The 13,013-nt window shown below is 38.1% G+C and overlaps 1 protein-coding gene across 1 annotated transcript; it reads right to left on the minus strand.

The window, feature by feature from the left end:
• Positions 1-511: 511 nt before the first annotated feature.
• On the minus strand, positions 512-8,258 carry LOC108979264 (probable polygalacturonase). The gene is made up of 5 exons (XM_018949912.2): positions 7,363-8,258; positions 5,490-5,610; positions 3,699-3,947; positions 2,580-2,733; positions 512-1,325 (listed from the first exon to the last, which is right to left on the minus strand). The coding sequence occupies exons 1-5, from the start codon at positions 7,786-7,788 to the stop codon at positions 800-802; spliced, it is 1,476 nt and encodes a 491-aa protein (XP_018805457.1). The 5' UTR covers positions 7,789-8,258; the 3' UTR covers positions 512-799.
• Positions 8,259-13,013: the final 4,755 nt, after the last annotated feature.

Consider the following 13,013-nt stretch of genomic DNA (forward strand, 5'->3'; position numbering starts at 1 on the left):
GTCTGCTGAGTTGGTGTGCCAAAACCGTGTCTGGCTGCACATCGACATCCTCAAGGAGCAAAGCCAGGCGCGCGCACGCACGGATTTTGTTCGTGAGTCTCTTGCCCCTGCGCTTAGCAATTTTGATCCTGAAGACCCCAATTTATCGGCCTCAACAAACCATGGCCTTCAACACTAACCAGGGTATTGGAATTTGGAACATTTTCACATAGATCACAGTTGTCAGATATCCAATTGATCATTCATTAGGCTAATCTTTGTATGGAGAAGAACAGAAGCTGCTGAGATATTGAAATCATAATGGGGCAAGTGATCTCACCACTATCCACTCCTTCCTTTTTGTTTTTTTTAGCATTTTCATTGGTCGGTCCAGACTCCAGACTCGAGTCTAAACAGAGATTGAGCAGGAGAAATCTATGCTTGATTCCCACTTAATGCCTTAAAAATTATTCAGCGGTTGAGTGCTCACTGAGAATTGGCATTTGAAGTAGAAGGAATTGGATATCATACCTAAAGTCTCAATACAACTATTAATACCAGTAATCCCATGAATGTACACAGTGCAAGCATGTGAAATTTTTTTTATATATACAAATTCCATGATTAGAAAAGCTCTTAAGCAAGGACAGGCCTCTTTGGTTCCATCTGTCCATGTTCTTCTCGCCCTGCATTTCTCCTTCATAAAAATGGAGTGAGAAAGAGATAAGAAAAAAAGCATAGGAACAACATGAGCTGCCTCACCCCCAACCTTATCCACCTAAACCATTTCATACAGGGAATAAATTGGAGAAATTGCACCTTAAAAATCATAATCTATGTCCGTTACATTCTGGGAAGATGAGCTTTTAACAAGCTGTTCCTGCTCATCGTACCGATCAAGATTCTCACAAGGAGCAGGGAAGATGGTCCCTATCACACGACCCTCGACAAAGGCACACTGGAATATATGCTTCTTCTTGTATGTTAACCCTACTGACATATCTCGGAATGTCACGTTTCTAACTGGAATTTTATCACTCCCGTGGATGCGAACAGGCACACGAACTCCCTGGCCATGAACTCTAGTGAAACTTATGTCCTCAAGGACTGGGAAAGCCGTTCGGTCAAACCCATCATCAGGGTGTTCATTGTAATCTGTTTTGATGACAATTCCAACACGGACGTTGTCAAATGTAAGATTTTTGTATGTTATGTGTCGCACATATCCACCTCTACCAGGGGCAGTCTTGATTCGAACAGCACGCCTTGAGTTCCAGACAAGGAGATTTTCCACAGTGACATTTGATACACCACCGGACATTTCACTGCCAATTGATACGCCAGCACTGTTGCATTTCAGACCAAGGGGGTTCTCAGTTACTATCTGAATCTCAGCATGTCAAACTATCACATTCATATTATCAATCAACCAGCTACAATAGAATCAAAGATCCAATAACAGTAAAAGCAAAGCAGGAGTTGGTTTAGCAGCTAAAGTTTATTGAAGTTGTATGAACGGCTTCAAATTAAACCAAACCCCAATTTTCACCACGGCAATTTTCAAAATATGAGGAGCTAAATCCTGCTGTATGGCACATGGGTCCAACAGGCTTTAACAGACCCCCCCCCCCCACCAGCCCAACGAAAGGAAGAAGGTTGGCAACATTTACTACAGTACAGAACAGAATCTGAGCCCAAAAGCAGAAAAGCTGCAAGTGTAAAATGCTAATACAGTCTTTGCTCAAACTTGTGGGACTAGTAGCAGATTTATTTCCGTTAGACAATATTCCACGACTTAATGTGATTCTTTGCTTCCCACTTGGAAGCTTGTAAGGCTCACAAAACATATTGCACCAAATTGGCTTAACATTGTAATAAAACCTCAAATGGTTTACGTCAAGATTCTGCAAATTGTCATAAAAACTAAACTTCACCCATTTTAGAAAGTATCAATAATTATAGGAGACAAATTGCAGTCGCACCGTGACTCATTGGAAAGTATATTAAGAGAAGAAATCATTTTAATTATTGCATAGCTTTCAATATAATTTGAGAACGAGCTATCATCCAATTACTTGTCTAATAAGAGAAGGAAGAATATAATAAAAGGAGAATATCCTTCTATATCAATGGTTTTATGAAACAGTTTCTCAGTGGAATTCTACTGCAAATTTGATCCAGCTGTGGCAGTAAAAACTTCAAACCACAAAGATGAACCATTACAAAAACACAAACAAATTGATTATTGCCAGCTATACTCAAATCATTCTACAAAACTAAGATATATATTTTTTTATGACGAGGAACTCTGGGGACCGTGCAAACTCAGCACATCTTTCCAAAAGATACCAGGAAGTAAAACCATAGCATAAGTTTAGGCAGAATATATAAGACAACTGTACATGACAGATCAAATTCATTCCTGTATACAATCAAATTTGCAACAACAGCTTGAAGGCAAACATGAAGAGACACATACATCTAGAAATTTAATCTATTGATATCGCATACATGCAGATGCACAATACCAGTATTTGGATGAAATAATGTATTATATCATGGCGAAAACATGCAAGTATCACAGTGTAAAAGAGTTTTACCTGACCATAGAGCGAACAACAAGGTTTCGAATGAGTATATTCATTGAAGGCCGTCCATAAGCAATTCCATACTGATCCCAGCCACTTTTTATCGCAACTCCATCATCCCCAACACTTATGTAACAGTCCTCAATCACCATATCCACACATGAATCTGTTTTTGCCACAAAGAACTGGAGTGTTAAGCACTACTGTATAACAGGGAAACAGTTGATATATTCATATGCTTGAATCATTAGAGGAAACTAATCGGCTTTACTTTAGATTATATTTGGAGGGGACTTCAAGTGACCTTATGTAACAAGGTAATAAGAATTAAGTGTAATATATATATATATATATATATATATGTACATCTCATACATACACTATGTTGGGGATTGGAGTGATAGTGAAGAACTAAAGATTGAGGGAAAACATGAAAATAACAATAAGAGTGCAACTTATTGGCATAGTCCTGGCACATTTTGAATTCAATCATTCCCAACTTACATGATTCCTTGATTTCAACCAACTATTCAATACAAGTACGAAGAAAACACATAACATAATTCCACCGTATCAATCATAACCTTGAACCCCATAGCAATGTCTTCCTTGTCATCGATATAGCCTCTTCAGAAAATTGAACTAAAATATGAAGGAGCATTTGCCAACATCTAGTCTGATCAGAATTAAATTATATTTCGCACCTTGTGTCTGCTTAATATTGCTCAAGTATCAAATGGCTAATGTTTAGAATTTGAACTGATATGAGAGCCTTTTACAAAAAATGTTAATCCAAAGAATCAATGGTTCTTAAAGATGCCCACGAGTTCAACAGACATGTCACACATTAATACATTAATATATGCATGTGCGTGCATACACACATGCATACATATGGCTGGTTTGGGGCACAAGACAAAACACAAAATTCTCATCTCATCATTACACATTTTTCAAATCCCCATACAAAATATAATAAACAATTCAATTTTTTTAAATTCCAATTCAACTTTTTCAAATATCAAAACAATAATAATATTAAAACATAATATTTTAAACTTTCAAACAAAACACAAAATTCTCATCTCACCCCCCAAACCTGCCCGTCATAACCTAGCATAAAACACTCACCTGGATCTATTCCATCGGTGTTTGGAGCGTCGACTATGGGAGCCAAGATTGTAACATTTCTGATGGTTACATTCTTGCAGTCATATGGATGAAGCGTCCAGAAAGGAGAATCACGAAAAGTTACATTAGTGATTAGAATGTCACTTGACCACATTATCTGAACAAGTGGACCCCTAGTATGGTTAAGGAGCTTCCGGCGATACTTCTTCCACCATGTTTGACCCTGTCCATTTATGGTTCCATTATGCCCTGCGGTCAGCGACACAATAAATTAGACCAAAGTTGGAAACTAAAAATTTCCTCAGCTAGCTACACAGCTTTAATTCCAACCATAATTATGTCGCTGCCAGTCATCCACAAAATTCTCTCAAAACTCATACAAGAGTTTGAAACCAGCCAAATCATGGAACTCGTATGGCTAGCAGGCAAAAAGGTATCTATGGTCTGATTGTTTGATGACATTTTAAGCCTCATGGTAAATGTAACCCATGTTGAACAGTAATCAACCGTTTAATCAATGTTTATAAAGAGGAATGAAAAGAATATTCTTAACGTATGTTTCAGATACAAATAAATTTTTTTTTTTTATTGGTAAATAAGAATTTTATCGATGATAAAAAGTAGGCACAGCGCAAGTACACAGGAATATACAAATTAACTGGACACATTAAGGGCAGAGCAAAGAGACAAGGGTCCTTATTTGCAGAAAATGTTTAGTGTGTTGAATAACAAAATAATTCGACAATACTTGCATTTGGTATACAGGGCAGTGGACTGACACTTGTATTATATTTTTTCCCCACTCCCTACTTTTTTTGACCAGTTATGCCTTTGTAACAATTATTAGATGATAATTTTATATCTAATAATTTTGCATGCCACAAGACATACGATGACAAATGACCCATGGAATCATTGGTCATGGACAAAGGCAGTTTAGGGACTAGCCATCTCATACTAGATCCTATTACTCTCTTACGAATTCTGCCATAGGACACATTATGTATTAGATAACATTTTGGAATCACCCCTCTGATCACCAGTTTGATTTGAATATATGTTCTAAAAACTACCTTCTGGGATCAACACGTTAGAGGAAAAAGGAAGGGGGGTTGTAAGCTATGATACCCCATATGATAAGGAAAATGGTAGGTGGTGTATGGGATCCCACATTGTATGGGAATGAGAAGTTTTTGCTCTTTATAAAGTTCAAATGAGGCTCCAATTGTATTATTAACTAGTCATTTTGAAGTATAGGCTATGTGACTTGGGCCTTTCATTGGGACGTTACATAAGCCAACTTCATGCCAGATTAATTTTTTTTGTTACTCCACCAATTAGCTTCTGTTATGAGTGGTTAAGAAGTAAGTCCTATCTGTGAAACTTGGGCCATTATACGTTCCATTTATGATCAATGAGATCTGTAGCCTCCTAGCATTACGTCTATGGTGTCTTCATAATTCAATCATAATTTAGTGACAAGCAGGTACATAAAAAGTGCTCTTTAACTATAAATTGCAAATTTTAAAATAGGACTCCAGCAAATATGGATACTTGTACGCGTTTTCACTAGAGAACTTGCTCTAGAGGGAATGTAATAATTTAACTTGACTAAAATTAATTTAAACATCAGTACAATCTTGATTTGGAGGAGGTCTTGAACTATATATCTTCCGAAAATCAAGACATATTTGCATTTACTTTAATTCACCTCTCAAGTCAAAGATCTTTCCCATGAATAGAAAATGTAATTTAGCTTCAGCTTAGAAAAGAGGGGATAAAAAATCTAACCAGTAATAACAACATCTTTGAGGTGTTGACCATGAATCAAACTCCCATATCGAGGTCCAGGATGCTCTCTCCCATACCCATATGAAGGCAAAGGAGGCATCAGTGGCCAATACTTCTCATCCTGTTATACATCACATAAGAGGGCATAAAGTGAAGTAAGAAATAATTTGCAAGAGATAGAGAGAGAGAGAGAGAGTTCAGTAGTCACAGTAAAAAATATTTTTTTTATTGGTAAACAAAATTTTATTGATCATAAGAATAAACATGTGCATACAAGCCTGAGTGTGTTAGTTCAGTGATAGTCACAATAAAAAATATAAACAATTAGATCCCTTTTGTGACAGCTAGGATATCATCAAAATCAATGATGGTCAGCAGTTCAGCCATTATGCTTAGCCCTACTCAAAACCCACACAAGGCATATAATCTAAGCCATGTAAAAAGCAATGTCTGACGTAGGAATTTTTTTAAATCCATAGCATATGATGCAAACAAATATTACAAATACATCATCTATGGATACAAAGGGACTTCTAGAAGCCAATGTATTCAACCAACATTATATAAGATCAAATTTTGTTACCAAATGAATGGGATGTCAATTGTGGAAATTCACATAAGTCTAATCAATTGAGGGAGTAATTTGGATGAATAGTCACAGCTCTCAAGAAGGCTATGTAAGACATCCAGAAAAAGACTTGAAACTTTGAGAAGTAAAAAGAATGACTTAAACCCTATGTGCCACAGTACCCCTCGCTGTAGCAACTGGAGACTGAGATCAGTAAAGAGTAAAAGAAATTCAACGCAATCCGTCTCACAAGCCCTATTTTTGTTAGTAAAGTCTCTTTTTCCCATTTATGAGAGAAAATGGGGGAAAGGGTAATAAAGACCTTATCAGCTCTTGTATGCCAACATGAGGGTGCCAAGGGTAATTGTTTAGAACTATGAAGGAAGTAATAACCCCAAAAGAGCCTAGAGAAAGTCCTGATTGTAAATTAATCAAATTATTGACTTGTCATAAAAACCTTTATGTACATGTTCCAAACGCGCGCCCCTTCCCCTGGGACTATGTGCTTCTACAAGACATACTGGTATGACAAGAAAACTGAATGAGTAACCTAAATCATACCTGTGTGACCAGGCACTAACACGTCACACCATATTGATCATCTATTGCTTGGTATTGAGGGTTGTTAGTCATGAGCCTCTTTACTAAAATGTACTCCAACACACCATGAGACACAATAGCCATCCTTATTCTTCAGGTCGTGGTTGTTAAAAGCCATTATCAATTATTTGCTATAACATAACGTTTTCTGTGGTGATTAGTAAGTATTCCATCTCTCGAGTCTCAAGACTCCAATTATAGGTTTGGCTTCGTCACAGACCTACAGAAACAAGGTTTTTCTTAAGGGTCTTAACCCTATTTGAATTGACCGGTTCCATATTAACACTCCTTATTCCAAGGACTTCTCGTTGTTGCTTCATAAGTAGGCAGGTATTCCATCAAAATCTATTGTGTATAACCTCAAATAGAAACTCCCACTCAATAACCATTGATGTATAAATAGAAGAAGGTTTATTTTATCGAATGTTTTTGGACTTCATATCAATTTGTAAGGAATATGAACTCCCGTGATTTATGATAAGTAACCCTTCCATGCTCCAATACAATATCCTAGTCCACGGAGGATCCCTAAGGAATTATGCATGGTTTCATACTCTAGGGATTCCAGTAGATCCTTGTCTACAAAATTGTATCCCAGCAGATCTTGTTGAAGCAGGAAATCACTCGGAGTCGCAACTTAACAAAAATCAAATCAACCCAAATCCAATATACGGTTATTGAAGAGCGACCAGGAAAAAAGATTACCTGAATTCCAAGTATTTCAGAATCCTCAGCAAGGAACAAAGTCATATGACTAGTGAGATTAAACGGAGCCGTAAGCCACCGGCCGGGAGGTACATTGAGCTGGGCACCACCTCTCTTTCCCAACTTGGAGATTGCTGAGACCGCCCTCTCGAAGGCCTCGGTGTTCACAGTGACCCCATCTCCGACCCCTCCAAAGTCCGTGAGGTTAAACGCCACCGGCCTCAGCCTCGGCATGGGCCTCACAGGGGACTGCCGGAACACCAAGAACCCGCCCACGAGGTTCCTCTGCCACACGAAAACAGAGGCAAAGGCCGCGATCCAAAGCACCATGAAAAGGGTCCTGTGGGAGGACAAGAACGCCGGGAACCACCGCTTCCATTCAAGCCTATGGTAGTTGAACCGCCCTAGTGATAAGGTCTCCATCATCACTCCGTCGAACAAAACAAGGAGCACAAAAAAGAACCGAATCCTGAGGAAGTGAAGCCGAGCCAGTCACGAGCAGGAAAATGGGTGATCCGAAAGGTGGGTGTGGTTGAATTTCATCATATACAGTTACGGGTTCTGTTGGTTTTTGATTTATGTGAGGAAGATAAAATGTCAGAATCAGGTTTGTTTAGTCTAATAAATTTCAAATTGATAATGGAGTACATTTGAAGGGAAGGCTTCTCTGTTCTGTTCGGAGAGGGGTTGATTCGTTGATTTTCTTGGACACTGGATTTCACTGAATGCCGTTTTCGGAGAATCCCAAATTTTATTGCACCCGCGAATCTGATATTGTTTCGGGTTAAATCCGCCAGAATTTCTTTTTTCTATTTAGCGCAGAGGGAATTCCGTGATGGATGGAAATACGGGAACTTTTTAAGAGACCATAAGCCCCATGGTCTCTAGCTCGGTTTGATTGATAGAACTATCACATCTCATTATTAATTATATTTTAAAATAAAAAATTATATTTTAATAATATTTTATTTAATTTTTAATAAAATATCTTATTTCATCTCTCCTTATATAATCAAACGATATCTAAAGACTAGGGATAGTCAAACAGTAATGCCATTCCGCCCAAGGCCCATCGGCAAATCTATTAAAATTCACTAACAAATTGATTCAATTCTAAAAAATAAAATTTCCAGATCATGCTAATAATGATATAAATTAATTATGACTTTTTCTATTATAATATTATTTGTTTTTAATTGGCATCGAGTATGATTAATCCAGTGTTGCATAGTGATGGTGGATAGTGGGGTCCCACCTCCCGCTATCTTGCCCCGCGTGAAAGTGGTAGGACCCCATATTGAGTGACCTATGACCAAGCCACTAGTCATGTCGAAACAAGGTTGGATAGCCCCACAACAGCCCCACGGACATATCATGGGTCTTGCCTTGACATGTCCAGTGAGATTGGTGACCAGGCCAGCCTGCTCAGCCTGCCCAGCGCGCGCAGTATGCCCATAGTAGGACTCCATGTTTTGTGGCCCATGGCCAAACCACTAACCATGTCAGCCACATGTCAGTAGCCTTGCTTGTAATGTTAGCCATACCCATGGGCCAGCTTAGCCCACGCATGGGCTCATGAATGCCATGGGTCAACTTGGCTCATGCCAACTATGTTATTGCTTATTGTTTATTTTAATTTAATTATTTATTTTCTAATGGACTTATTGGAAATTTTCAAATTGTAATCTTTATAAATATGACCCTTAGGAGATGTTTGGATTCGAAGATGACTTGAGATGACTTGAGAAGAGCTGAGATGAGTTGAGATTGATTGTGAATAGTAATGAGATGAGTTGTGAATAGTAGTGAGATTTGTGAGTTAAAGTTGCTGAATAGTAATAAATAGTAGTGAGATGAGCTGAGATGACTTGCGAATCTTTGTATTGGAATCTTTCGACAAATTTCCTAGAGGAGGATTATTTTGTTTAGGAGATCAATAATTGGTGCTAGGCACTTGGGCTTTTTGGGTGCAATTCGTGAATCCTAATGAGAGGATCACACCTTACAATTCGTGAATAAGCGTGATTCATTTATCTTGTTATTGCAACTTTGTGCAATTCGTGAATCCAAGTTGTTGTTATCCTTGTTTTTATCAAGTTATTAATTCATGAGATTTATTTCAACTATTGTGCAATCCATGAATCATTAGTTGATTTGTTACTTTTTGTTTATTCAAGTTCTTAAGTATTTTACTTTGTTCTGGAGTGTTTATCATTTTGTTCTTGGTGTTCATTCTTTCACTGCTCATTTGATCCTTTCATACCCTCATTCTCGACCACTGAAGTGTTTGACACTTTCCATAAATTCTTCCTATCATCCAACTTGTCCTAGCCGAAACACTTGCTTCCATATCCATAAAACTCTAGCCATAATTCCCACTTATCATTCTCGACCACTAATGTTGCCCTACTTTCCATAAGTGAACCATTTCAATAATTGCCTTTCATGTTGCACAAACCTTGACTTAACCTAAACCTTAATTGCCTCCCATCTTTCCATTCCTTCACTTAACATATTCGACCACCATAAGTCTATCATCCCTCAAAACCTAGCCGCCCACCTCAAGTCCTATAAGATAACTCATTCTTTTTAGGAGTTTTGACTTCCTCACATTCAAATTCAAATCTCATTTCAAATCCCTTAATTTAAGGAATTGACAATCACATTCAATCCCTTAAATCATTCTTCCTAAAATCTCTCTGGTCAAATATTGACTTGCCATCCTAGTTCAAATTCAAATTCCCCTCTTCCCTCAAGATTCCCTCCATCTTGCAAACCTTCCATATCAATTTCCAAATCATCCAAATCTAGCCAAACTTCCAAAGACCAAGTCAACTCTAATCCTACCATACCCATTTCAACAACTTTAGCTGCCTTACACCCAAAATCTTAGTTTCCCACTCTTCCATCTCAATCTCAAACCCTAGCATCATCCTAAACTCCAACCCTAAGCCAACTCTTCCCAATCTCGAAATCAACCATAACCACCCCACAAAATCCTAACTACACTTCAATATATCAACTCTAATTACCATCCAAGTGGCCCAAACATCAAGGGCACCCTTCAAGCCATTCACATTGCCTCAAATACTTATAATCATCACTTAGATCATCCAAAACCCTAACTTCACCTTACTCATCCAGCTCTAGCCCATCATCTTGGCGCCACACTCAAGGACAAGTCCTAAGCCACCCACATTGATTTGCCCTCCCTAAACACTTAGCCTACCTAAATTCATCATCATCTTCATCATTCTATCACCCAAACACCAACCCTTTGTGGAAGGCCAAGCAAGGTCACTCGATCATCATCCTCACCAAGGCAAGCTCGTGGTCCTTAGTGTTAGCGACAAGACCGGGGTCCCTAACAGCCCAGCTTAGCCCGCGCGCACATAACGCACAGAAGCCTAGTGCGCACATGTTAAGACCCCATAAAAAACCGCCCTAGGACTAGGTCCTAGACATGCATGTGTAGCCAAGAGAGGGCCAATGTTGTGGGCCCCCATGAGCCCCACACCACTATCACTTATTTATTTATTTTATGTATCAAGGGACCTATTAGGGTTTCCACTTTGTACTCTCTATAAATAGGATTCTTAGCACCTTAGTTTAAAATCTTTGATCATTTAACATTTTTCCCTATGTGGAACGATTTGGCTTGTTCTTGTGAACACTTCGGTGCTTTTGCACTTTGGCTCTTTAGGGTACAATTTGTGAACCCCTTGAGAGAGGATCATCACCTTAAAATTCGTGAATAGGTGTTGTCCATTTATCTATCATTGATTCATCACCTTGCAATTCATGAATAGGTGTTGAATCGCTTATCTATCAATATATGAGGTTTCCTTTCATCTTTGTGCAATTCGTGAATCAAAGTTGATTGTTTTATCTTTTTATTATCTTTTTGTTCATTCATTGTTCTTAGATATCTTAGCTTGTTCATCTATACTTTCTTGCATATCAAAATCTCCATATAAACCAAAAAGAGTCTTCATATTCCTTTATTGAGTCCATTCATCTTTGTGCATTCTTGATTTGGTGTTGAAGTTGTTCATCATTATATTCTTGAGTGTTCATACGTGTTCATCCATTTTCCTTGATATTTATATCTTGTCTTGCATATCAAAATATCCATATAAACCAAAAAGAGTCTTCATATTCCTTTGTTGAGTTTATTCATCCTTTGATCATACTCTTCCATCTTGTTCATCTATCTTTTCTTCCATATTGTCATCCATTTTGTTCAACCATATATTTCCATTACCCCATTCAATCCATCCATACACTATAATTCGACCATTATAGTATTTGCCATAGTTGTCCATATCCCATATTTACTCTTCATTCATCATAGTCATTAGCCCTAGCCGAAACCCACTAAGCCTCCATCTTGCCATACACAAATCTTGCCTTATTTGGTAACCCTAGCCTTCCATAAGGATTTCCTAAACTCTAGGAATCCTAACCCTAGTCACCCTTTATCCAATCCATAAACCCTAGCCAAAACACTTGTCTTCCATAAACCCTAGCCATCCCTCAAGAGTCCCACTTGGCAACTTCCTTAATCTTAAGGAAGTGGACTCATTCAAATTCCATTTCATCTCTTATCCCTTAAATCTCTCCATCCCTCTAATCACTCAATCAATCACATCAATCACTCGTTTCCTAGAATTACTCTAGTCAACTAAAACCTTATTCACTTACCAAAACCGACACCCTATCTTTCCTTGATAGATTCATACCACTTAAGGATCTTCTCTCAATCATCTCTATCTTTCCAAAATCCTACCAATCCCTTAATCATCTCCTATAAGTTAGGAGTTCATCTTCCATCTTCCAAGTCCTCCAAATTCGAAATACATATATATTGCCTTAGTCAAACTTCCAATTCCTAACAACTCTCAACATCTTGTCATATCCAAATCCTCTTGCCATATTCAAATCATATCTCTCTTATCTTATTCTAGACAATCCCTTAATTCTAGGAACTTCCCTAGAATCACTCCATCCCTCTAATCACTCCATCCCTCCAATCACTCCATCAATCCCTTAAATCTCTCAACTCCTTCAATATACCAAGTCAACCAAAGACCCCATCCTCTTACCATATTCAAATTCCATCTACCATATCCAAATCCTATATTACCATATTCAAATCCTATCATCTAACTCTAAATCTCTAAACTCTTAGAACAATCCTAGACTCATTCAAACACCTTCCATCTTCATCCACTTACCATATCCAAATCCTATCTTCCTCATCTTACCTTTAATCAATCCCTAAAGTCAAGGAGCAACACTAGACTCATTCAACCACCAAATCCTAGCCACCAAACCGTAGCAACTCATTTTAGACTCCAATCCTAAGTCAACTCTTCCAATTTCGAAATCCTCCTTAGCCACCACACAAAACCCTACGTACACTTCATCAAACTAACCATAATCATCATCTAATTGGCCCCAGCATCAAGGGCAACCTTCATCCGTTCCACATTGCATCAAACACTCAAATTCATCCATTAGATCACCCGAACTCATCATCATCAACATTCCATCACTTAAACAAAAAATCTTCATCAACCTAGGAACCCATCATTACCATCATACACGACCATTATTTTCTAAAGACCAAGCAAGTTGGCAAGGTCACT

Source organism: Juglans regia, chromosome 10 (assembly GCF_001411555.2).
Source record: "Juglans regia cultivar Chandler chromosome 10, Walnut 2.0, whole genome shotgun sequence".
Classification (NCBI taxonomy): domain Eukaryota; kingdom Viridiplantae; phylum Streptophyta; class Magnoliopsida; order Fagales; family Juglandaceae; genus Juglans; species Juglans regia.

What these genes read in the sequence shown, in the direction of transcription:
- LOC108979264 (XM_018949912.2), bottom strand. Translation starts at nt 7,788, where the DNA reads ATGATGGAGACCTTATCACTAGGGCGGTTCAACTACCATAGGCTTGAA. An exon ending in CAAAGATGTTGTTATTACTG is followed by an intron (nt 3,948 to 5,489) that starts GTTAGATTTTTT and finishes CGCTGACCGCAG; the next exon opens with GGCATAATGGAACCATAAAT. An exon ending in GTTGTTCGCTCTATGGTCAG is followed by an intron (nt 1,326 to 2,579) that starts GTAAAACTCTTT and finishes GAAATGCAACAG; the next exon opens with TGCTGGCGTATCAATTGGCA.